Source organism: Colossoma macropomum, unplaced genomic scaffold, assembly GCF_904425465.1.
Source record: "Colossoma macropomum unplaced genomic scaffold, Colossoma_macropomum, whole genome shotgun sequence".
Classification (NCBI taxonomy): Eukaryota; Metazoa; Chordata; class Actinopteri; order Characiformes; family Serrasalmidae; genus Colossoma; species Colossoma macropomum.
In genome coordinates, this window is record NW_023494802.1 from 36362523 (window position 1) to 36390463 (window position 27941).

General features: G+C 38.0%; 1 protein-coding gene across 1 annotated transcript; it reads left to right on the forward strand.

The window, feature by feature from the left end:
- Positions 1 to 1144: 1144 nt before the first annotated feature.
- On the forward strand, positions 1145 to 3317 carry LOC118823046 (urokinase plasminogen activator surface receptor-like). The gene is made up of 5 exons (XM_036592424.1): positions 1145 to 1203; positions 1428 to 1538; positions 1615 to 1758; positions 1871 to 1981; positions 3089 to 3317. Exons 1-5 carry the CDS (start codon positions 1155 to 1157, stop codon positions 3289 to 3291), a joined length of 618 nt encoding a protein of 205 aa, XP_036448317.1. The 5' UTR covers positions 1145 to 1154; the 3' UTR covers positions 3292 to 3317.
- The last annotated feature ends 24624 nt before the right edge of the window (positions 3318 to 27941 follow it).

Here is a 27941-nt window from a genome sequence, read left to right on the forward strand (position 1 = left end):
ATATATGTATATGTATGTAAAAACTTGAGTGAAATAGTAGTAAAAGTACCTTCTCAAAATACGAATTGAGTAGAAATACAAAACTTGCAGCCTGGAAAACTACTCAAGAATTCAGTATCTTATAGAACTGCAGTGGAACTTCTTAGTAAGTGGGGTGTTCAGGCTTTCCAGTCCAGTGTGGCCACAGGTTTTCATTCAATTCAATATGGAGCACAGGTGGTTCCACCCATTAAATCAGTTGGCTTCAATCTTCAAACAATCGCTTGCTTTGTTGGAATGAAAACCTGCAGCCAACTGGCCCCCTTGATAACAAGACAAGATCTGTCGTTTCATCACGTTTGGTTTCAGCTCACTAACTCTGTACAAACTCGTTGTTTTCCAGACAAAAGATATGGTGAAATAAGCTGGAATGTAACTAGGCTTGTAAAGTTAGATGATAGATGATTATCATTCAGTATGTTTAGCATTAGGAGGATCTACGGGACATTTTTGTCGAGATTGAATTGTGTGCATGTAGTTAATCTTCTAGTACTGATTGTTGTTATTGATTGTGTAAAAAAGTATTATAAGGTTCTATCTGCATCAGTCAACCTGTGCAGCTGATAAATGTGGGAGAACCACGTTTTAATTTCAGTTGAGATCAAGTCATGATGCAATGAGGGTATAGGAAGGTAATTTAAATGAATGCATGACTTCACTGGGCACTGAACACCTCCCATCTGTACCACCTCCAGTCTGAATCTCAACATTCAGAAGCTCAAAAATGATACAGTAGACAATAAGTAGAGCTGTGATATGAATCCAGCCTGTTGTCAATAGGTCCACTTCATTAAACATGAAAGAGAGCCACTTACAAATACACTGACAAGAAGCATCACAAGACAAATCAGTGTAGAAAACTTGACACAAGGAAACTGAAACAACAGACTAGACTGCAGAAAGTAATGGCACAGGTGAGTAAACTAATGATGGGAGACGTGAATGGGAGGAGCCAGGATTGAGGAATGGACAGGTTTACATTAAAAGATGAACCAGGTTTATGGGTTTGTGGGAGGTTCTGAAAAGCCTCCATGAAGCCACACCCCCTTAGATCAGATTTATATCCAACCCAGATCTGATTTCCTCACATTATGAACCTCTCAGATCCACCAACAATGAAGCTGCAACTAACACTGGTGCTCATCTGTGTGCTTTTCCCAAAAGGTATAGGACACGACTTTATAATGGAAAGTTTAGTTTGAGTTTAATCAGTTCAGCTTCTCTAGAATATAATTTAGCCAAGTTGCTGCGACTGTATTGTTAAAGAATCTGTTACATTTGACATTTTTAATGCAATATTATGTGTTAAGTTATTATTATAGTTTTACCTTGGAGATATCAATGCTTTGGTGTATTGCTTGATTCCCCCTTCTTTTTGATGTCACCAGCACTGACACTGAACTGTTACCAGTGTATACCAAGTGCGTCTGGAACATGCACAGACACCCAGACGACCTGTACAGATCAGTGTGGCAGTGCAACCGCTGTTGTGACTATTGGTAAGAAAGATCTCTGTAGAAAATAATGAGACTCAGTCAGAAATTTCTCCATTCACTCATGTGCTCTGTTCACTAGGTGGTGTACAACAGCAGGTAAGTACAAAGACCTGCTTAGCTTCAGGACTGTGTGTCTCTGGAAGCCTAAATATTGGATTTGGGACGATGACCTTCAACTCACAGTGCTGCAGCACTAATCTCTGCAACAGCCAGAACGTGGCAGGTAAACCTAACAGCTTTGAATACTGAATGAAGAATGTTGCCATAAAGTTCAATTGCAGTATGGCAGAAAATGTCCTGTTAATTCTCTTCCTTTCACTTGTTTTCCTGTTAAGCTTTGTCACAAGGGTCTGCGAATGGAAATAAGTGTTACACCTGTATTAACAATGACTGCACAGGAACTGTGAACTGTGCGGGGACTGAAGATCGCTGCATCAGTGCCACAGGTAAAAACTGCATACGTGTTTAAGTGTCTAAAATGTAATTTTATGCAACATTTGTGCGAATTTATGCACAAGCATGTTACAACCTCTCTTTGTCGATTAGAATTAAACAGACCAGTTTTATTACTGTCTATAAGACTGATATATTGTTGCTGTAGGAACAAAATAATCTTTTCCAAAATGGTTATGTTTCAAGAGAAAGAGAATCTCTTAGCTTTTAAAATGGAAGTTGTTGATATATATATATATATATATATATATGCTATCAGAACAAACCTTGTATCTCCATGTTTGTCGTTTTTCAGTTTTTGACATAATTTGGAAACACTGTGTATTGGTCCTATGTATTGTGTAGAATTTTCATGGTGAATGGACCAACAGAAACGACCCAAAAGTACTCAGAAAAAAGTCTGGTTCCATTGACTTACATTAAAAGTAGAGTATGTTTATCCTTCTCCTGTAAAGTTTTGGATACAAGGTTTTGATCTGACAGATATATTTTTTTAAAACTGACCATTTCATAATGAATAGAAATGGTCCAAAATGGAATGGAAGTCCTTATTATTATAAGGAATTTTGGACCATTTCTGTTTGTCCATCATGACATTTTCATACAGTGTAATAAATGGAGATGCAAGATCTCGTTCCCACAGTGATGCTGTTCTGATTGACTATGCTGTATTAAGCCTCCACAAAAAGTAATCCAGGCTGAATCAATTCTTATAATTTAAGAGTCAGTGGGCGGGGCTAAACTGCTGTGGGCTGAACTGCCAGATGTATATGTATGTTTTTATGTGATATCACAAAATCTGTTCATTCAAAATAGTCTGTTATAGCAGTGTAACTTCCATATTGATTGTATAAACAGGAGAGTAATATATATATATATATATATTTATATATATCATTTGAACAATGTTTACATACTACAAAGTCTTTAGTTTCAAAAGATTTAAGAAAACTGTATTTTTTCCCATTAAATTGGCCTTTTTAAAGTGAAAACTAAGGAAAATAATTTAAGAAAAATGGCAAAAACATGTCATCTGATTTTGACTTCTAAATGTATTAACATAACTAACTTCTCTCTCTGATCTACACCTGCATTCACAGTTTACTACAGTAATAGTCAAGTGACTGCGAAAGGCTGTGTGAGCAAAAGTCTCTGTACTACGGACACATCAAACCTGCAGGCAGTTGGAGTCACTGGAAGTGTGACCTGCTGTGAGGGGAACCTGTGTAACAGTGCTGAGGGGGTTAAACTGAGTCTCCTCATCATGCTGGTTCCTCTGCTCTCCTCCATCCTCTTCATCTGAACTTTCTGCTGCTCAAACACCTTTTTACCATTTTTCTTTTCTATATTTTGAGACTAGCAAGAGTGTATATGTTACAAGATGACTAAATGGAGAGTCTTAATGTTTTTACTAATGGTTTCTGTAATCAAAGTAAGTTGAATAAACAGTGTGCAAAGTGATGCAGTCTGGTTTCATCTGATATACGGACCCTTCTACAGAATAAGTTCCATACACACACAAAAAAATAAAAATAAAAATAAAAAAAATACTTACAAAACCAATTAATCATTCAGACAATCACATATATGAAACCCATTTCCAAAAAAAGTTAGGAGGCTGTGCAGAATGTAAATAAAAATAGAATGCAATGATGTGCAAATCAAGTAAACCATATTTTTTAAAGGAAAAAACTACAAAGACAACATATCAAATGTTGAAACTGAGGCATTTTATTGTTTTTTGAAAAATATATGCCCATTTTTAATTTGATGCCAACAACGCATTCTAAAAAAGTTGGGACGGGGGCCTGTTTACCACTGTGTTTCATCACCTCTTCTTTTAAGAACACGCTGTACACGTTTGGGAACTGAGGAGACACTGCTGTAGTTTTGAAAGTGAAATGTTTTCCTGTTCTTGTTTGATACAGGATTTCAGCTGCTCAACAGTTCGGGGTCTCCTTTGTTGTATTTTTCACTTAATAATTCAGCAATGTTATCAGATCTGGACTGCAGGCAGGTCAGTTTAGCACCTGGACTCGTTTAATACAGAGCCATGCTGTTGTAATACATGCAGAATGTGGTTCGGCATCGTCTTGTGAAATAATCAAGGCCTTCTCTGAAAAAGACGTCGTCTGGATGGCAGGATATGTTGCCAAAACATGTATATATCATTCAGCATTAATGGTGCTTTCACAGATGTGCACATCACCCATGTCATGTGCACTAATGCCCCCCATACCATCATGAATACTGGCTTTTGAACTGTGCACTGATAAGAAGCTGAGTGGTCTTTAGCCCAAAGGACACAGTGTCCATGATTTCTAATAAGAATTTCAAATGTTGATTTGTCAGAGCCCAGGACACTTTTCCACTTCACCCCAGTCCATTGTAAATGAGCTCGGGCCCAGAGAAGGTGGCAGCGTTTCTGAATCCTGTTTCTATATGGTTTCTTCTTTGCGTTTTAGAGTTTTAACTTGCATTTGTGGATGCAGTGATGAATTGTTTGCACAGACAGTGTTTTTCAGAAGTGTTTCTGAGCCCATGCAGTGATTTCCACTACAGAATCATGTCTGTTTTTAATGCAGTGCCGCCTGAGGGCCCAAAGATCATGGCCAGCAAATACTGGTTTTTGGCCTTGTTCCTCACATACAGAAATTTCTCCAGATTCTCTGAATCTTTTAATGATAGTATATACAATAGATGAAAAAAAGCAAAAATTATTTTCTATTTTATGTTGAGAAATGTTATTCTTGAATTGTTGCACTATTTGATCGTGCAGTCTTTCAGAGTGGTGAACCCCTCATTGTCTTTACTTCTGAATGACTCAGCCTCTCTGAGATGCTCTTTTTGTACTCAATCATGTTACTGACCCGTTGCCAATCAACCACCAGGTGTGTTTTAGCATTACACAACTTTACTAGCCTTTTCTTGCCCCCGTCCCAACTTTTTTGGTGCTGGCATCGAATTCAAAATGGGCATATATGTTTTGACATTTGATATGTTGTTTTTGTACTGTTTTCAATAAAATATAGGGTTTAAATGATTTGCACATCATTGCATTTTGTTTTTATTTACATTTGGCACAGCGTCCCAACTTTTTTGGAAATGGGGTTGTACAAGGACTGGTACAATCTATTTAAACACAAGGCATTAACTGATAATGTAATAAGTTAAATATATACAAAAGCATAATTTATAGGGTACTCTATTGGTAGGTGTCTGTCCCAAACCCTAATTTACATTTGTCAAAGTAATATTTACTATTTGTATTTGTTTAAGATCTTTTTGAAAGATGTGAGTGAATTTGAAAGATGTACATTTATCTTGAGTTCCATTTTAAAATGTAAAAAAATCATGTAACTACCAAAACACAGAGTTTTAATCTATAGGCAGAGCCTTATTTTAGCCACACCCCTGCATTTTAGAGCAGGATGTGAGACTGCATCCCTGACCCTCATGGCCACATACATTTCTTTAATGTAAAGTATATTCAGTTACCATCCACTAAATCAATATGACTTGCACTTGTAATAGTGGTGCACTATTTTTTTTTACGTGCTATTTAGTGAGGTAGTATGCAGTTTGGGATGCAGCCCTCGTCTTTACTGTGTGAGGACACGCTCTCAAACAACATGGCTAGCAAACTTTAGTGAACTCCATGCAATCGAAAGTCACTCGAGCCTCCAAGGTGAATAAACTTGCCCTGCAAGCAAAACCACATCACTCCACATACCATGAAATGATGCTATGATAAATTGTGATACAACTAAACTAAAGCCACAGACCAAAGCTTCAACAAAGCTAAATAAAACTAGCTAAAAACCAGCTAATAAAACATTACTACTTTCATTCTTCTTAACATGAGTGGAATTTAAATCCCTCTTCTAGAGTAAACAATAATCAGTACAGGACTGTGGCACTGCAGGACTGCATACCTCTGCAGTGTAGCATTGCATGTTGAGATGTAACACTGGACATACACTGATCAGGCATGACATTATGACCACCTCCTTGTTTCTATGCTCATTGTCCATTTTATCAGCTCCGTTTACTATATAGGTGCACTTTGTAGTTCTACAATTACAGACTGTCCATCTGTTTCTATACATACTTTGTTAGCCCCCTTTTACCCTGTTCTTCAGTGGTCAGGACCCCCATGGACCCTCAAAGAGCAGGTACTATTTGGATGGTGGATCATTCTCAGCACTGTAGTAACACTGATGTGGTGGTGGTGTGTTAGTGTGTGTTGTGCTGGTATGAGTGGATCAGACACAGCAGTGCTGCTGGAGTTTTTAAACACTGTGTCCACTCACTGTCCACTCTATTAGACACTCCTACCTTGTCAGTCCACCTTGTAGATGTAAACCTCATCTGTTGCTGCACATTTTGTGTTGGTCATCCTCTAGTCCTTCATCAGTGGTCACAGGATGCTGCCCACAGGACGCTGTTGGCTGGATATTTTTGGTTGGTGGACTTTTCTCAGTCCAGCAGTGACACTGAGGTGTTTAAAAACTCCAGCAGCACTGCTGTGTCTGATCCACTCAGACCAGCGCAACACACACTAACACACCACCACCACATCAGTGTTACTGCAGTGCTGAGAATGATCCACCACCCAAATAGTACCTGCTCTGTGAGGGTCCATGGGGGTCCTGACCACTGAAGAACAGGGTGAAAGGGGGCTAACAAAGTATGCAGAGAAACAGATGGACTACAGTCTGTAACTGTAGAACTACAAAGTGCACCTATATAGTAAGTGGAGCTGATAAAATGGACAATGAGTGTAGAAACAAGGAGGTGCTCATAATGTTATGCCTGATCCGTGTAAATGAAGGTACGCTAAAGGTAAAAGTGGCCCTCAAACTCTGTATCAAGCTGTACGAAGTGTTCTAGTCTCAAATACTCAACAGAGTTCTTCCGTCTGGTCATCACTGGTCTTAATGCATGCATGAATAAAGGAGTTAATTAATTCATATCTTAGCAATGTTGACCTATGGTTAGAAAAGCTACCATTTACAAACTGCAGTGGGATTTTACAGCCTGCCCTGCAATTTCTTACTTTGTTTATTCTGTTTATCTGAGCTGAATCCTGATGGGTTTACTTTCAGTTTTAAAGACAAAGAATGTGACTCATGCTACTATCAGCAAGCGAATCTAGCTTTAAGTGTAGGGCAGGATATTTGTGATGTAGACGCCTCACGTACAAAAGGCTTCAGTTCTTTATGACTGTTCTCTTGTGTCTATTATAAAATTGTTAAATAATTTGTAATCAATAATGTTAAGACGTTTCATTGATGTTATGTTAGAAGTAAAAATACAGCCAGAACTACGTTCTAATAGAATTTAATTTTGAATCTTACAAGTGCAATACTTAATAAGTGAAATATGTCATTATTATGCAGCATTTTGTTTTAGTTGATCTGATTCTGATGTTATTTGACATCTACATCTACGACCTCACATGAGTCAGGTAGACTTGTGCTTGTTTTGACAGAGCAGTCAGGATTGATCTAATGTGCATCTGGTTATTAAAACTGTATTAAAACTCTGTTAAGGTAATGACAGAGACATAAGACAGGGCATAAGAGTTCAGCATAGCATGATCCATACACAAACCGGTTTTCTACTGCCCCACTGGATCCCTCTCTAACGGATTATTCCTTGGAATATTCTGGCTCTGTCCCCTCATTATCCCCAACACATGTGTCCTGTCATGTTAGACTGTCTCTGTTTGTATGCATTGCTCTGGTGTTGTATTGTTTTCAATAGAGAGTTTTTAACTGTGCCTAGTCATTTCTGATTTTTGACCTTAGCCCGTCTTTGTGTGTTGTTGGTTATTGAACTGACTGTTTTGTTCCCGGCTGCCTGTGTTTTACCAAAACAAAACAACAGCCGACTTATTCATGAACAACACATGAAAGCAACTTTAGAAATGCAAAAGCAGGTATCATCTCAACAGTGTCAGAAACGCTGCCGGCTTCTCTGGGCTAAAGCTCATCTGAAATGGCCCGATGCACAGTGGAAACGTGTACTGTGGTCTGATGAGTCAACCTTTTTTTTAGGAAATTATGAATGATGTGCTCTCCAGGCTAAAAAAGGAAGGATCTATCCTCATTATTAGCATTCAAAAGCCAGGGTCTGACATAACATAGTGGGGTATTAGTGGACAACTTGCACATCTGTAAAGGCACCATTAACAGATTCAACATGAACCCATGTTGGAGCAACATATGCTGCCTTCTAGACAACATGTTTCAGGGATATCCATGCTTATTTCTGCATGACAACACCAAGAGACATTCAGCACATGTTAGAACAGCATTAATCAGAGAGTGTGGATGCCAGACTGACCTTCCTGCAGTCCAGACCTGTCTCCCATTGAAAATGTGGGTCTTATTAAGCTCAAAATATGACAACAACGGCCCTGTACAGCGGCACAACTGAAGACTTGTAAAACAAACAAATTTGATTTCAAAACTGGACAAATTGGTGTCTTCAGTTACCAAACATTAAATACGTGCTGTTAAAAGGAAGTGATATGACATAGTGGTAAACATGCTTCTGTCCCAACTTTTTTGGAACCTGTTGTAACAATCTAATTTGGAATGAGCATATACAAAAACAATACTTCAAGTTCATAAGCTTAACCATAAAATATCGTTTTTGTACTGATTTCAGTTTAATACAGGTCAAATTTACTAATCACTGCTCTGTTTTTATTGGCATTTCACATGTTCCATCTTTGTTCCATCTTTTTTGGAACTGAGTTTGTACTCTAAAACAGTTTAGTCAAATCATATCAATTGAGTCAAATTATATCAACTGAGGTTTTGATGAAAGATACAGACAGAGTGTAGCTTTATTTGGGACACTCGTAGTCATAAGAGCAGGTCGGAGTCAGTACACAAGCAGGCAGACACAATGCAGTCCAATCTACAAAAAGAAACCAAAACAAAAAAAAACAAAACAAACAAGCTGCAGGTGTGGGGGACGGTGAGTGGGCAGAGCCTATCCCAGTAAAAGCTGTTTTGCAAGTAGGATAAAATGTATAAGTTGATATGAATCCAGTCTGGTGTCATGGGGTCATGGTGGTTCACTTTATTGAACACCAACCAGGAACTTAAATACTTTCACTGAAGCATTTCAGCACAAATGCAGATGCAAACGCATACATTCCTGTCTATAACACTGAAACCCAGACGTCAGAGCAACATATATCTGAAAGAGACAATGACATGGCTGAGGACACCGATGACTGAAACGGGGAAGAGGCGTGAGTGATTTTAACAATTGGTCACACTTTATTTGGATGGTCCCCCATAGAGGATCTACAGATACTGAAATCACTTTGTGGTGATATTCAGTTGATTATCAACAACATAGGTTTAGCGTTAAGGATAGATTTGATAGAAACTTACACACTCAACTTCAAGTTCAGTTGCTTTTAATAGATATTTAGTTGAATGTTACTAAAAGGTATACTGAGCATCTACAGGGTACCATCTAAATAAAGTGTTAGCTAACACTTTTGAAGGCTGAACCACAGTTATGGGAGATTGTGAAATAGTATGTTATGAATAGTATGAATTAGACATTAAGTAGACCTACATACACTCACAGAAAAAAAAGGTATGAAACTGTCACTGGGGCAGTACCCCTCTTGTCATGGGGATTATGTACCATAATCCTTTCAAATGATATTGACTCCACACACCCCGTCTCGACTCCAGGCTGTTTTAAAACATCATGAAAATGTATGAATATGTACTTTTTTACCTAGCAAAACTTATTTAAGGTGCACAATTGGACATTCAAACCACTGTTGTATCTTTGTGGGAACGTTTACATTGTTTGAATCTTGCTGAACGAAAAACGCCTGCACTGACCTTTTATTTCTGACAGTGTAGAGTGGGAGCACTCACAGTAGAGGGAGGCCACACACACAGGAAGTTCAGCTTGAATACGGCTCTGGGTCAGATTTATTCAACAGTTTGTCAAAACTACGCAAAGCAAAATTGTCTTTTAAGGCTCAGATGCCTCGATGGGACAGAGGGCCGTCTCTCCAGTTGGAAAGTTGGTTTCAGGAGCAGGTAGATGGGTCTCGTAGCTGTGGCAGTGTGGTGTAGTGGGTGGGGCTGGGCTCAGCCTCTTAGGAGTGTGAAGAGTGGCAGAGAGAGAAAGAGAGAGAGCAAAAAGACACCAAACATCAGGTCTCTTGGTAAGTGGAGAACATGAAGTCACTCACTGGACTGAGCCTCTAACTGCTGTTTTAATGGCAGCAGCTCTGTCTGGGTGAGTGAGACGGTGTCATAAGCAGTGGCCATGCGTGTGGGATAATGAAGCCATGCGGTCACTGGCTGTCCAAAACAGGAGGTGCTGAAGTATGACAGCTTCAGTCAGCACCTCGGAGAGCTGCCTTCAGCTGTGATGGCCCGGACAAACAGGTCCAGCAGGTATGGTCAGCCTGCTAGCGGCCACAAAAATATGAAGCAGATAGTATGAAACTGTTTTACATAATAAGAAAGAATTCAGGTGCATAAAATTTATTTCAATAAATTGAGTTTGTAATCAGCTTAGTGTCTCTAATGTAGTTTTAAAGGATTTCTTACATTTCCTGTTTTCATTTTGATATATTTATATCATAAGATATTCAAAGTTAAAGTTGAGGATGTCAGTGAATGTTGCTTGAATGACCCTTGATGGAAGTTTTGTGGTAAAACTGAGCAAAACAGTGAGCAGGAGTTTATATTGGTGTTTATCAACTGTGTCTCTATGTACTGAATCTGTTTCTCATGCCGGATTCTATCTGTTCTCCAGCACTGACAATGAAATGTTCTCAATGTATGCCAGGGGTGTCTGGACAATGCACAGACACCCAGGCAGACTGTCCAGCATGGACAGCATGTGCCAGCATGACCAGTACTGTGTACGTAGGTAAGAATGACCTAAACAAAAAAATAAATTTGAGACACTCAGTCATATATACATATCGCTGCTATCGGACCAAAACCTCGTATCTCAGTTTTTTGACATAATTTTAAAAAAGCCTGTTGGTCTTACAATGTGTGTGAATTTCACGATGAACGGACCAAAAGAACCGGCTTAAAATGACGTGGAAATAAGTCTGGCTCCGTTGATTACGTTAAAAGTAAAGTATGTTTCTTTCTTCTGTAAAGTTACCATTTTGGAGATATGAGGTTTTGATCTGACAGCAGCGAGATTTTTGGCTATGTATGCATGAATAATGTACAAGCCCAAAATGTCAAAACATTAAGACTGAATTTGTCTTAACAACAAATCATTAGTCAGTAAATTAACAAGAATTAAACGAAGTAACAATTTGGGGGGACTTTTCCCTTTGATATCCTTAAATGTTGAAGTTTTGTGTGTAAATTTGCAGCCTTTTACAGTAAGAAGAGTCAATATTGTTCTACCCAGCTTTGACGGCTTCAAACAGTTGAAAAACATTGCTGAGCTAGGTTGTGCTTAATTTGAGACCAAATGAAGATTTTATTTGCAAAAAAACAGATATTTCCATTTTAATGAAGTTTCATAAAATATGCTTTTTTTTATTGTGCATTCCAGGTAATATAAAACTGCAGTCGGGTTGTTTTAAGCAAAAATAACTTTCACACCCAAATATTGCGCTTTATGTTCAGTATGGCGTTGTTCACGTAGCTGAATCCAAAGTGGTTGTTTGTCAGACAGACTGTGCTCTGTTTAGTTGTAGTATCCATTATTTTAAGACGTGTGGAATTGACAATGGACAATAACGGCTTTTGTGACAAAACATATTTAGGGTTCAGAATGTGCTGTGTGTTAAGAATAACTCACAACAGTCACAGTTACTTCTGGTGGTGCTCAAGTGAAAGTGAAAGTATACGTGAGCAGAAGTCTCTGCACTGCGGGTGCAGCGAGTATGCAGACAGCTGGAGTCACTGGAGATATGATCTGCTGTGAGGAGGATCTGTGTAGCAGTGCTGAGGGGGTTAAGCTGAGTCTCCTCATCATGCTGGTTCCTCTGATCTCCTCCATCCTCTTCATCTGAACTCTCTGCTGCTCAAACACCTTTTTTACCATTTTTCTTTTCTGCCTTTAAGACTAGCAGAGCTGTGTATTACAATGTGACCAAATGCAGAGTCTGAATTGTAATGAAGGTTTTGTAAGCAAAATAACTTGAATAAACAGAGTGCCGACTGTAAGTGGTGCAGTGTATTTACACATTTACGCACAGACAGGCAAACTGAGGCAGGAAGCAAAGCTTTCAGTCAAGAGCATTTCAGATTATGGTATCCACATAGCACAAAGGGCCTGGGTTCGATTCCCCAGTGGCGTGACCAGGGTAGAGTTTGTATGTTCTCCACACGTCTGTGTGGTTTCCTCACACAGTCTAAAGACATGCAGTCAGTATAACCAAACTGTATATACTAAATTATCCCTAGGTGTGAGTGTGTGTGTGACTGTGTATGTCTGAGTGTCTGCCCTGTGATGGACTGGCGATCTGTCCAGGGTTTTTCCTGCCTTTCGCCCGATGACAGCTGGGATGAGTGCTCCAGCATATAAGATATTATATATTATAGAAATGAATGAAGGCATCACCAGCAGCAAGGTGCTGATAACAAAATATATATATATATATATATATATATATATATATATATATACTATATATATATATATGTATACTATATTATGTCGTCAGAAGAAGGTTATTCATTAAAGGAAGCATAGAACATGTTTCCACCTATCAGCTATAAACGTTATGCAAAAACCGGTAAAAAAAAATTGGTAGATGGGGGAGTTGGGGAGTTGGTGGTCACATAAGGGAAAGTGGTCATAATTGTTTACTACGCTACATAAATAAATGGGTAGATACACCAAATGTAGATACATGGTTAGTGCACTTTAGAAATATTCACCATGAAACACATCATAAAGAGAAGTTGGTGTTGTGATAAAAATGGAGATACAAGGTTTCACCAACAGCGATGAAATATATATCAGCTGAAACATCATTCAGAGGTGTGTGGTATGCGGTGGTTGGTATGTGAGTTATTATGTACACAGTACACAATGCTATACACATACAGAACACACACTGGACATGAGGCTCACAAGTCTCAAGCCAAACTTCATTTTTTGTAAATTTCATGCTTTACAAAGAATCTCAGGCTTAAAATGAATACTAAAAGTATATTTGTACATACAGTGGGGTCCAAAGGTACGAGAACACATTGAAAATCTTGGATTGTTTTCATTCAAACCTGGAGATGAACAACAAAGTTGTAGAAATCTGAAAAAAAAAAACAACCAAAAAAAAAAACAACAAAGATTAGTTAGGCAAATTAAATGAAAAAACTCTAGGTCACTATTCAAAGTAATTTAATTTGTGACTGACTATTTTTATACAAAAGGCCTGTTTTCTTATTCATTCTGTTGTTCAGACGACTCTCAGGGGAAACAGAAACATTTTCACTACTGGACTTTTTATCCCACTGTGTACATATGTCTTACACAGTTGGCCACTGTATGCTGTACAACACGAGGGACATCTTGAGGTCATATGCTGGTACTACACTTTAGTGTGTTGTGAGAAATAAGCAGTGCAGTTCAGTCTGTTGACATTCTGTTGTTGTAGTGATGACACTCAGGTTGAAACATATCAATACATTCCTGTATTTTAGATAAACATGTATATGTGAGTATATCAGTACAGTTACTGTAAAGCTTTAGTAGTTTTAGTAGCCATTTGTATTTGTAAAATCTCATGCATTGTTTCTGAATTTGAGTGATGTGTTAATGTTTATTCTCCATACTAAGAGTCTAAAGCAGAGCTGTTTAACTGTAATTCAACCACAGTGACTAGGAGAAAAGGCCAGAGTGGAACTTATCTCAGACCAGGAATTACACTCAGTCTAACCCAGAGGTGGGAACAAGTCACCAAGCTGCAAGAAACAAGTAGGTCTCAAGTCTTGACACTCGAGTCCCGGTCAAGTCCCAGGTCAGTACAGTCAAGTCTCAAGTTGAGTCCCAACAAATATGACAAACATAATGGTACAAAAAAAGAGAAGTCCAACAGAACATGAAAATCATTTTCAAAGTACTATTAAACTTAATAAAAAATTATATTTGAAGATATTTTATGATGTTTGGCAGCATCAGGAGCAAAGGAGTCAAATAAAAAGTAGCTTATCAAACTTAAAAACAACCACTACTTTCAACTGAATTTAGACGACAACAGTTTACAGAACAGACAGTAAATTATGATGAATGTATGAAGCTGAAATTTGCTTTTCCAATTTTTCTGTTCCACCTTAAATGGTGCAGCAATCAGGCGCTGGAATACTGCTGCACCATTTAAGGTGGAACAGCAAATTCTAACATGAAGCAGGCGAATAACAAGTCAACCTTAGCTTTATGGTGAATGTTGCACTTGTTTTTTTCCTGAAGAAGCTGTTACAATTGGTCAAATAGAGAGAGCTGTGGCTCTTTCGTGTTGCCAAGGATTTGTGTCTGTACTCAGTCGCTAAGAACCAGGGCTTTTGCGCTATGTTGCACACTTTAGAGAGCTGAGATACAGCGACCAATCTCAAAGCTATTTTATGGACACAGCGTCCCCCCTGACTCTCTACAACGAGACCAAAAGAGAAGTTATGGAATCACTGAAGAAAACAGGTAGGCAGAATCTTATGTACTGTAACTGTGCATTTTATGCGCATTTTATCACAGATGAGTGTGAGCCAGTGTCTCATGTGCTCCAAACAAGAGCAGTGAATGAGAGCCTTCCAGTTCACTTGGCACATTGCTTCAGTTTGTTTTGTTAATAAAAGATATAAGAAGTAAATGCATTATGGATCATTACAAATACTATGCTTTAAAAGTACCAAGTCCTCACACAGTGAGAAAAAAGAAATCCCATATAGAAAAAAAAGATGCATCAAGATGCATCGATAATCGTTTTATAATTGCAGCCCTCTGAATCATAATCGAATCGAATCGTGAGGTGCCTAGAGATTCCCACCTCTAATGTATATGTAAAGAACTCCCACCTAACATTTCTCCAGCAGAGGGCGCTGTGAGCAGGCGAGCTGCTTTAGTGTTTATAAATTATTAGCTTATTATTAGACAAAGCACAGTTTTATCACATAGTGAACTCTCATATCACAGGGAGGTAATTCCAGTCTAAACTAATCCTCACAGGGTCACCAAATAGAGAGGTTCTGACTGAGTTCAGAGTGGGGTTAATCAGAGTCAGTGCCTCAGCAAGGTAGATTTGAGGCGTTCCTGCTTTTATGGTTTTTACATCTCCCAGCTCTTGTCTTGTGTTCCTCATTGTTGACTCGTTCTCCTTCCTCATGCACAGTGTCCGGGGTGATGTGTCCAAGCTGATGTGTCAATCTCCACCACTCCAGCTAGGCTTGTCGTGTGGACATAAAGTTTATATCATTACTAAATCAATCAACTGTTGTGTCACAGAACCTTGAAAATCATCCCCATATTTGTGAAGATATTAAACTCAGAGAAGAGGATTTTAGGTTTTACGTGTGGCTTACTGGTAAGGTCTGTGAGTGTGAGACAACCAATAAGATGGGCAAGACCAAAAGTAGAGTGCACAAGCAAGCGGTTTATTTACACGACATGAAAACAGGGAAACAAAAACTGTACAAAAGGAAAAATAGACGGAGGATAGAATTTACAGTATGTACAAACACTAAGCGTCAGGCTTTGTCATGGCATGGGAAGCAGCCGCGAGGCTGGGTCCTAACTCACTTTAAAACTTCCCCACACCATTACTTTAGACACTACAAGCAGCTAGTGTTCTCAGTGGCAAACAGAGTCATGGAGAGAAGTAGACTACCTCTCCAAGGAACCCTCGGGTTTTAAGTCTGAAGCCCCGCCCTCGGAAATCCCATTCCCCTCTATGAGGTCAGAACAGTGTGGTTTACACATGAAACAAATGATAGTGCTATACACAACAGTCAACCTAGGTTAAGCAATTCGTTACCGGTAAGTACATCGTCATGGCCATTAACTTATAACAACTTAATTATTTTCTTTTTCCCCCACATAGATGGGGAATAGAAACGATAGACGATATGTTATATCATGAACATCCTGTTAAATTTCCTTTTCAGTGTTATTCATGGAACATTGTCTTTTTGTGAAATTGGAATGTTCATGTTTCTTTTCATTGAAAGCTGTTTGTGCATTTGACGTCCTCCATTGTAAACCTTATTGAAGGTCAACGGGGGCACTGTACACTGTAGGAAGGGTCTCCTTTAAGTGGTGCTCTGAGCAGAAACATTGTTTTATGACTGTGTGCTGCCATTGCTCCTGATGATAGAGACAAACAGACCTTGTGGAATGCTTTCAGGGCCTAGTGTTAGGCATGGAATTTTATTTTATTTTTTGAAAACTGAGGGAAAAAACTACATTGTTAAAAATATCTTGATACATGTGGAGCTACAAAGTCTGTGTCATTTCACCCCAGAAAATGTCACACTATTTAAAAAAAAATAAAATCACCGTTACTTGACATAGATATGGTATGTCAGCTTGATATCAAAGCTGGCAAATTTAAACTTTATGACAAATAACAACTTTTAGAATAAGTGTATATAAATGTTTATGTAGGCATCAGTTGCTATGAAGGGTGTTTGTGTATGTAGGTGTCATGTAGCCTTTGAATACTGTTCTACAGTAAAGTGTTACCATGAATGATCTCTCTCTCTCTCTCTCTCTCTCTCTCTCTCTCTCTCTCTCTCTCTCTCTCTCTCTGTCTCTGTATCTCTCTGTCTCCTTCTGTCTCTCTCTCAGTTGTAAACAATGGCCACAACTATACAGTAAAAGGATTTGCAACCTTTGATTCTTATATAATCAGTAATGTGAGTGTGAACTGCTGTCTGGCAGACCTGTGTAACAGAGCTAAGGGGTTGCACTCTCTTGTGTTAGAAATTAACAGCATTTTCTTTTCTTTTAATCAATAAACAGTGTGGCTTGCGGGGTGTAATTAAATTTTGATTTAGCATTAGTGTTAAAGAAATAAGGAGAATTCACTCCAGGTGCATCATACACTGTAAAAAAATTAAAAGTCAGCTTATTACATTAAAGTTAACCCAGCTCAATCTTCTTAGTTTACTCATAATTTTTCTGCATCTCAGTTAGGTAAAAAGAAGAGAATAAAGACAGATTTTTGTTTTTCCCAGTACCTGGGACTCGTTCTGTCACACTAGGTGTTCTTTCTTTTTGGGGCTTTCAGTTATGGGTGGCTGTAGCATCATTGGGGTTTAGAGCTCACAATGTTATGCTAATGGCTTAGAAAGTTGTAAAAGAGTTTGAAAAAATATTGGGTCAATTTTAATTAGTCCAGCAGTAATCCTTCAGTAATACAATCACATAAATTACTTTTCTCAAAAAAATTAAATATTCAAATTTTAGTTTTAAATTATTTGTGGTGAAGAATCCAAACCCTAACTTTACCAGGGAAACCAGCCTGATGTCTGGAGAAGTGAAGTTTATTTGTTTGCGTGCAGGTACCAGACACCTAGCCAGCCCGTAAAACTATGGGCTGATGCAGCTTTATAGCTGGACTGATGCCAAGATTTGGCCCAGCCTATACATGACAAGTGACAGATGTGACAGACATGACCATGTTGGGATAAACAAGAATTGGCGGAAGAGAATGTTCTAAATACAGTCACAGTACAGACACCCACAATACAGAACATAATGACATATAACACAACACTAAACACATTACAGAGCAGTACATTTCTGCATTGGCTTACTTAAAATTTTAAGCTTATTGAACATCAAATAGTAAGTTAACAAAACAACTTCAGCAGCTTCTAAGTGTGTTGACTCCAACATGAGATTGTGAGTTAAAACCCCAGCGATGCTGTAAACCTCTATACCTGCCCAAGAGGAGGAAATTCCTGGTGGGATTGTGTGATGCAGGGAGTCTCAGCAATTAGGTTAAGTAAAAACTGAAATGTATATTTTTGTCGTTAACCTGAGATGCAGAATAATAATAAAATAAAAATTAAAAAAAAAAACAAACAAAAAAGCAAAACAGTCAGGAGAACTTTTGACTAAATAAGTTTGCTTTGGGTGAATTCTGGCGTCCTGAAGTTAACTCAAAAAAGCTATATAATAGGTTACCTTACGATTTTAAACTGAGCTGACTTCTGACTACAGTGTAAAGTTGTACAAGCAGAATCACTCAAATGAGTCCTTATTTCACTTATTAACTCAATGACAAATTCATGAATGAGGCAACTATATGAGTCATGTTTTGTCATATATCAAAGATGCTCTATTTTTGGTGCTAAGGCAATAAATGATATTTCTTCCTGCTAGTACAGTTATGTGCAAATCCTTGTTACCGATCTTTTTACAGAGGGCTCTCTCAATAATTTCTGGCAAACCATAACATGCTGCCATGCCATGCTGATTCCAGCAGTAGGGTCACTAATGTGAACAGCTCTGATCCTTCTAACATACTCTGAGGACTGAGGACTAGCCACTTGTTCAGGAAGTCAAGTTCCTCACTGGAAGCCAGGTTTACTTCCCGGTCGGCAACCCAACCCAAATGTTAAGAAGAGACATTTTGTCCTTTCAACAAAAAAACAATCCACACTGGGAGCCACAACATTTATGATGATTTTATTGAAGTAACATTTTACCATTTTGGCTGTAAATATGTCCTAGTATGTGTTAAAGTCCTAGTGTATGTTAAAAAAAAATAATATAAATGAAAACTCAGACTTACTTTGCAACTTTAAACTTTAGCTCAGCTATGCTTTTCTCGTATCTCCAGCAGGATATTTTCCCGCAAAAGTAGAACAGTTTCTTGTAAAATGTCTCACAAAGTTGGACATTTTACGTAGATGACATCAGCTTCTCATTCACCAGCTTCTTGTTTGAACCTTAAATGATGCAGCAGTTATATTTTGGCACCTTAGGCACCAGTTAAGTTGGAACGGGAAACTTTGAACAAGAACCTGGCGAATGAGAAGTTGACTTTATCTTCATGACTTCTTAGTGGTTGGCAATTAGATTAAATGTATCCAGCTGGAGTGCTTATAAATGCAAATAAGCCTGTCAATTCATCTATAAATTACTGATGTTTGTTTTAAATGTCTTTTCTTTGCCCTTTCGGTGGCTACTAGGTGAGATTGTTGTCTGTGCTGCTGTGTGACAAGCAGTCTGCATGCCAATCTTCAGGGTTAAACGCTGGTAAATTAGTAGTTACACATTAATTCTGATGCTTAAGAGCATTTATTGTTAAAACTGTGTTAGAACTGTGTGTTAAATGCTCAACAAAGCTTTATTTTACTGCAAAAGAGGGTTATTTTATTATTGCCTAAAAATCTGAGTCACATGTTGCTGACCCCTGCCTTAGAGCATTCACAAATGATGCTTTCCACACCCAGTAGTTCTCTGGGCAATCATCAACCTTAATGAGACCAGATGTTACAAGCTTGTGACAGACTAGGTATCTAGTAATATCACTAAACCTTATATGGACTGGCATTGATATCTGATGAACAACCATGCTGGGTGACCGTGTATGGTGCTGGCCTGCCTGGGTGGGAAAAGGGCTGTATGGTTGAGTAGATGTGATTTGATATGATCTTTGTGCCTTTAAATGGCTCTCTTCAAGCAGATTAGTGGCTGGTGTGGCATGTGGACAATTATCATCATCATGAGCAAGATGATGTCCTTTGACAGTAGGTATGTTTTGTCTGTGCTGAGTGCTACACAGTAGGCATTGTGTGATTCATCAAGCAGAATGTGATGCTACATAGAGTGACACTTACCATAGTCACTTGTTCTTGTCTCTTTAGAGTCATGAGGAATGCCTGAGACATCTACAGCCCTACTACTCTCACCTAAATCCTGCTTGGCCACAGGCAATTCATTAATCTCAGCCTCTGCCAAAACAGCTGCAACTTCTTTTTCATGCTGTAGAGTGATCAGTGCAGCTTCCATTTGTGCATCCTGCACTTTTAGCTGGGCCCTTTCTGCCATAAGCTCTGTCTGTCTTTTAATATTAGTAGAACAAGCACACGCTGCTTCTGCTCTGACATATGCCTTGGCCACTACCGTACTTGCAGATGACCTACCAAAGCTCTTAGAAAGGCTTGTTACAACAGATCTAGTCTCAAAAGGCTTTTCTGTTGAATCATCAGGTTGACCTACTTGCTGTATTTTTGTGTTCTTGCCTTGTGTGCAGCGATAACAGACAATGCCTAATTCTTGAAAGGACCGCTGTGTTGACCATGCTGTGATGCTGCTTTTTCACTATTCTGTCCCCTCTTTGCACAAATCAACTGATAGCTGAACAGTAGTGGGTTTTCTTTCCACCAGTTTTATGAATAAAAAAAAAAATGCAGATGGTCCGATTGTGGCGCAACGCTTTTCAAAGGTTGCTTTTGGCATTCTGAAATGATTGATCCAAAGCTCGTTAGAAAAATGCCTCTGCACAACATGCTTCCAGAACAGCCCGATGCGTTTGTGTTTCCAGATGCAAGATGGACGTCATCGGAGTGGCATGGAGATTTCAGCCCTCATTAGGTGGGCCAATGCTGAGCTGTGAACAATGCAGCCACAAAAAGATAGCAAATGGCTCTAAAGATAATTCTACTTAAAGAAAAAAACAAGTTAAATCCCTCCACCTTGCTCGATGCAGCCCCTAATCATGTAAGGTTTATTCACATTAACTGTAGAGGATGGAACCATGACTTAATTTGCATTTTTTTTCCTGCTAAAATTTTGTAAATGCGCATATCATTTGTGAAACGTTTGAATAGAAACCTGGCCAGTGAGATCTAGGAAGGCTTGAATGAGGACAAGCACCAAAGGAAAGTTCGGTGTTCTGCACTGGTATGCCTTAAGCAACATGAGCTTCCAGCATTTTCTCTTTTATCTTGTGAAAACTGAAATGACAAATATAAAATGTACCCCTTTACACTCCTGGAAAAAATCATCCAAATCCAAAATGTCAAAACGTTAAGCTTTTAATGGTCTTACAACAAATCATTAAACAAATAGAAGTCACTGAATATGGGACAGCTTTTTCTTTCAGTTTCTTAAATGTTGAAGTTTTGTGTGTAAATTTGCAGACAACCTTTTACAGAAAGAACAGTCAGTATTTTTGCGCTCAGCATCGATGGCTTCAAACAGTTGAAAAACATTGCTAAGCTAGTTTGTGTGAGCCCAAATATTCTCTATAGAGGTTAAATCGTTTAAATATTAACTTTGATCAGCCCAAAATCATTAGTAAAACCATTAAATTTTGGGCTTGGCCTAATGCTTTTTGCCCAGGAGTGTACATCTTGTACTAGAGTATGCAAAACAAAATACATTAGAATGGTTTAAGCAATACAATCTGATAATTCTCAGCCTCATAAATAAACAGTGGACCAATGTGTAGCGAAAGATGGCTAAACAGTGTACAAAGTCAAACTACAACATAATCACACAGAAATAATATAAATGACAGTAGATTACATATGTAGACAACATAAACTTGCAGCAAAGCTTCTCCAAGGATCAACATAAAAAGCAGTGCTCTGTTGTATGAGTTGCTTCCTGCATACTGGCTGCAATGCAGCTGAACTGAACTATGACCTTTAGTCTTACGACCAGAATCATCCAATGGAAAAAGACATGGGCAAATTGTTTAAGCCACCCTGCAGTAGTTAAAAAATTGCCACATGAGGGCACTAATATGGCTGTGAATGACATGCAACATAACACAGAGTCTGTTATCCCTGGTTTTAATGAATTAATGAATAAAGGACTTATTTATTAATTACCTGTATATCTCAACAATGTTAATCTATAGTTAGAAAAGCTACCAGTTGGGGTTTTACAGCATGTCCTGCAATTTTTTACTTTGTTTATTCTGTTTATTACCATCTGAGCTGAATCCTGATTGGTTTACTTTCAGTTTTAAACACAAAGAAAGTGACTCATGCTAGAACAGGATATTTGAGATGTAGATGCCTCAAACTTGTGGTTATTCTTTCAGCGTTTAAAACTCAAAGAGGACAACACAAACAGTTGTTGTCCTTTATGACATCTGTTCTGTAGATGTTTCTCTATTAATCATGTTCCATTGACTGCAGTATTATAAAAATCATAAATAATTTGTAGTTAATAATGTTGAGCCATTTCAATAATGTCATTAATTAAATGATTAATGTAATGTGCAGCTGCGTATTAAACCCCTAGAGTGACCGGTTTATCTGAACCTGTATTAGACCACTGCTAAGCTAAAGATGGAGCAATATCCCCATAAGAGTTCAACATAGCATAATCCATACATAAACCTGTTTTCTACTGTCGCAATGTCCTTGATTGGATCCCTCTCTTGTGGATTATTCCTTGGAATATTCTGTCTCTGTCCCCTCGTTATCCTCAACACCTGTGTCTTGTCGTGTTAGTTTGTCTCTGTGTGTATATATTGTTTTACTGGTGTTATATTGTTTTTTGTGAAGTTTTATGTGTGTTTTATCATGCATTTCCTAGCCTTGACTCCTAGTGAGCCTCATTCATTCTTATTTATGTCTAGTCATTTCTGATTTTTGACCTTAGCCTGTCTTTGTGTGTTGTTGATTACTGAACTGACTGCTTTCTTCACGGCTGCCTGTGTTTTACTAAAACAAAACAACAGCTGATTCATTCATGAACAACACATCGTTAGGATGAAGACAACTTTTATAATGCAGTCAAATCCCATGTCAAGAAAGGCAAGTCTAAGTAAAATCCCAAAGTAATGGTAATATTTTAAATAGCAGTATGTTAAATATCCTGCAAATATTACAAACAAACTGAATTCCAAAAAAGTTAGAACAATAATTAAAATGCAAATAAAAACAGCAAGCAGTATTTTATACTTATATTTGCTTTGACCTGTATTGAACAAAAGTAGTACAAAGACAAGGCATGTGAAGTTTTACATAACCCCCCCCCCTTTTTTTATGTATGCTCATTCTGAAATTCATGCCTGCAACACATTCCAAAAAAGTGGGGACAGGAGCAATTTAATACCAGAAACATTGTGTAATGTTCAAAAACATCTTAAACAGGTGATACAATCATCAAAAGCCCAGTCCTTTATAAGCATTGATGAATCGAGGTCTTTGCCAAAAATGCATCTGCCATGCATCTGCAGAAAATCCAACAGTTTAAAAATAATGTTCCTCAGCGAGCGACTACAACGATTTTAAGTATTTCATGCTCCACTTTGCACAATAACATCCCAAGATTAAAGGGAATTCTGATAAATCTTTGTGCATAAAAGATTAAACTGAAAACACATGGCCTCAGGAATACGATGGAAAAATGTCAGCAAACACGTCTGTAGCAGCCTCCACAAATGTAAGGTAAGACTGTACTATGCACAGTGGAAGTCATATGTCAACAACAACCAGAAACCCTGTCCGCTTCTTTGGGCTTGAGCTCATCTGAAATGAACTGATACACAGTGGGTTTGATGAGTCAACCTTTCTAAATAATTTATGGAAATAATGGACATTTTATTCTCTGGGCCAATGAAGAAAAGGACCATCCAGATTGCTAACGGTGTAAAGTTTAAAAGCCACAGTCTGTCATGGTATGGGGGTATACTAGCGGGTAACTTGCACATATGTGAAGGCACCATTAACGCTGAAAATTTTAGAGCAGCATATGCTGCCTTTTAGGTGCTGTTTTTTCAGGGAAGTCCTCATTTCTACATGACAATGGCAAACCACATTCTTTACATGTTGCAACAGCATGGCTGCATGATCAGAGAGTGTGAGTGCTGCAACAATTTTTTTATGAAAGCCGAATTGTGCCAGCTAGAGAAAAAAATGCCAACAAATTCTTTTCCTACTTCTCTTTTTCTGGCAGCAGTATGTCAAAATATTTACTTTCAAAATGATTCTTTTTTTTTGTAACAAAAATTACTCAATAATAATAAGTATACTTATTTTCTCAAAATATTAAATCAAAGTGTACATGTTTAAAAAATATTTACTTAATATTTTTTGTTCTTAAGATTTAATAATTTATTATTCTCACAGTGGGTCAAAATGTTGAGAAAATAAGGTATATTTGGGATGACATCAATATTTTGACATAGTGGCATATTGACATACATTATAGAAACAAAGATAATCATTACTACTTTAGAAGACATTCTAAATCTTTTAAAAATGTATTTTAATTTATTATTATTACTTCTTACTTCTTACTTCAGAATATGACAAATTCCCTGTAAGTGTTATCTTACCTGGTCTTTAAAGTTAGTTCTTATTTTGATTCTGAAGTTAAATCTGCTTTTACTGGAGATACAGAGCAACATATACTCTGGGTAGTTGTTAGCTTGTTTTCTTTAGTTTTGTTAGTGTTTTAGTTATTTTAGTTGTTAGTTCTCTCAGGACAGTTTCGCACGTGCTTTTAAACGAACTGGCTGCTTTTTTGCCAAAACTTTGCCAAAATGGGTGAATTTTGACGTTAGCAGTGGTTTATGTGGATGCTGAGGTCTTATTTTCATTTCTTCATAACTCGTGACTAAAGTCTCTGAGAACTTTCATTTCTCTGCAGCTCATATGCCTGTGGTCTGTACTCACTTCCTCTCACACTTACTAAAGGGTACAGGAGTGCATATTCATTCTGCAGTCCACGTTTGCTCCATGTGTTGTTTTGTAAACCTGAATATTTGACCTCAAAATCAGTGTAGAGGAAACATTAGACATTAGACACTTATATAGAAAGACTTTACATTTCTTTAAAAAAAAAAAAAAAAAGAAATTTTTAGGGGGAAAAATCTTTGTGTTGGAGGTAGGGGTTGGATTGAGGGTATGGTGACTAATTACAGAACATATTGCAAGTCTAATCTGTACAGGGATTATTTCAAATTGTTAGAAAATATTTCATAAATCATTTGTCCAGCAAAACTGACTGCTACACTGGTTATAGTCAAGTCAAGTCAAGTCAAGTCAAGACAGCTTTATTGTCAATACTACAATATGTACAGGACATACAGAGTATTGAAAGTGCATTGCTCTCAGACCCCCTGGTGTAGCAATAACATTAAATAGAAAGTAAACAGGAAAAGTGTGAATTTAAATAGACACAAAAAAAACACCAAACACTAATCGTAAAAATAAACACTAATTGTAGAAAAATAGAATACAAAATAATATAAATATAAGAAGGTCCTGAAATTAACACTAAAGTGACATAAGGCACATCCAGATTAAAGTCTGTGGGTATAAATAGTGCAAATATAAACAGTAGTGCATATTATATATTACTGTGTTATGGAATTTCTACCTAAAAGGCCTTATTTACCTACACTCTGTGACTCTCACTCAAGATAAGCAAGATCTAATTATAAATTACTGCAAAAAAACTTCTCTGTGCCCATATTAACCTTGAGCAGAATCAACTGACAGGACTATCTGAGTGTATTTTTTTAATCATTACACTGCTCACTGCTCGCATTGTCAGAGCAAACAGCCTGGTCAAAGAAACCAGAAATCATTAATAAGCAGGGCTTATCCATATGCAGTCAAAGAAAAATACTACACAATAGCAATATTGTTTACTGACATTTTCAGCATACTATCTGACATCTTCCTCATGATTGTCACAGGTATTGATATAATGAAGCCAGGTGCTAATGTACACCTGACATGAAGGTACAACTGTGATCACTGAGGTTGAGTGGCATCTTCTTTAAGACAGCATTTCAATTTTGCCCTTGTTGATTCACAGATTTTAGTATTTTTTCTGGTTAGTTTGTTAATGAGTTACTAACACTTATAACCTCCAAAAGGGAGGCTTATTTTAAAGTGTAAAACACATCACCATTTGTTAACGAGTTACTAACACTTATAACCTCCAAAAGGGAGCCTTATTTTAAAGTATAAAACACTTCACCATTTGTTAACGAGTTACTAACACTTATAACCTCCAAAAGGGAGACTTATTTTAAAGTATAAAACACATGACCAATCAATGAGTCTTTTGTGTAATAAAAATTCATACAATACATTGACAACAGAAATAAGGAAAACAGTTTTATTCACACAAGAAAATACACAAGTTCAAAGAGAGTCAAATTTAAACTGTCATAACTAAAAATGCATAGACCTTTTATTATGTTAATTTACTCTTTAAATAAAAATGCCTTTCAAATAAATAAAATGTTACTCATTACATTCCTAAAATCAGTTTTTAATTTTAATCTGTCTAAATCTTTCCTAAGTGTAAGTTTGTATCTAAAAAAACAGTTTTCCGAAAAAAACCTAAACAAACCAAAAAAGAAAGCTCACATACTGCTGTATTTTCAAGTTTTGGTTTCACTCTAACTTGAACGAACATGCCACATAAATTTTAAACCCAATCAAGTGTAAATAGCCACTAAACAAGTTTGCTTCTCCTAAGGGGGGGGGGGTCCCAGCCTTCATGCCTTCTATTTTCTCTTTCACATCTTCATCTCCTTGAATAGCAGCCTCACACCGCTTAACAAATGCCACTGTCTCTCCACTAGGCCTCTCGGCCCACACCTCTTCACATACCTCAGGAGCAGCAATAGCGAGCTCTCCAATCGCTGAAGTGGACACAGTGTTCCTGTCAATGGCATGCTTCTGGAAGGCCCTGGTCATGGTTTTTGCCTTTGGTAATGTTTCTAGAATGGCTTTGTAGCGGCTTACAATTTCAATTTGTGTTTGTACTTAGCAGGAAAAAAAGAGACTTAAATCGTAAAAAGGTTTCACTGCACAGAAAACCATGACAGTCAATTGTGTTTCAACTAGAGTTGGGCCATATAGAAACAGACAAACAGGTGTCACATTTAAAAAGTACTAACAACAAATACGAATCCAATGATTTGTATTCAATACTTCACATACTGCATTACGTTGCAGCTGGGTAATGTTTTTATGCACTGACGATATCCACAATATGGCCAGAAAAGCTTGTGACCTACTCCCTGCAGGCACAGGACGTCAATTTGCCGTCAGACAGATGAAAATGAAAATCGGGCTGACGCCAAAACCCAACGGTGGCTTGACGTCAACCCTCCGACGTTGGACAGAGGTTGAATTTTGGTTGCAAATGAAAATCGGACTGACACCAAAACCCAACGTTGGCTTGACGTCAACCCCCGACGTTGGACAGACGTTGAATTTTAGTTGAAAATGAAAATCGGGCTGACATCAAAACCCAACGTTGGCCTGACGTCAACTCCCGACGTTGGACAGACGTTGAATTTTGGTTGAAAATGAAAATTGGGCTGACGTCAAAACCCAACGTTGGCTTGACGTCAACCCTCCGACGTTGGACTGATGTTGAATTTTAGTTGAAAATGAAAACCGGACTGACGTAAAAACTCAACGTTGGCTTGACGTCAACCCTCCGACGTGGACAGACGTTGAATTTTAGTTGAAAATGAAAATCGGGCTAATGCCAAAACCCAACGTTGGCTTGACGTCAATCCCCGACGTTGGACAGACGTTGAATTTTAGTTGAAAATGAAAATCAGACTGACACCAAAACCCAACATTGGCTTGACGTCAATCCCCGACATTGGACTGATGTTGAATTTTAGTTGAAAATGAAAATCGGACTGACGTCAAAACCCAACGTTGGCTTGACGTCAACACTCCGATGTTGGACTGACGTTGAATTAGTTGAAAATGAAAATCGGACTGACGCCAAAACCCAACGTTGGCTTGACGTCAACCCTCCGATATTGGACAGACGTTGAATTTTAGTTGAAAATGAAAATCGGGCTGACGCCAAAACCCAACGTTGGCTTGCCGTCAACCCCCGACGTTGGACAGAGGTTGAATTTTGGTTGAAAATGAAAATCGGGCTGACGCCAAAACCCAACGTTGGCTTGCCATCAATCCCCGACGTTGGACAGAGGTTGAATTTTGGTTGCAAATG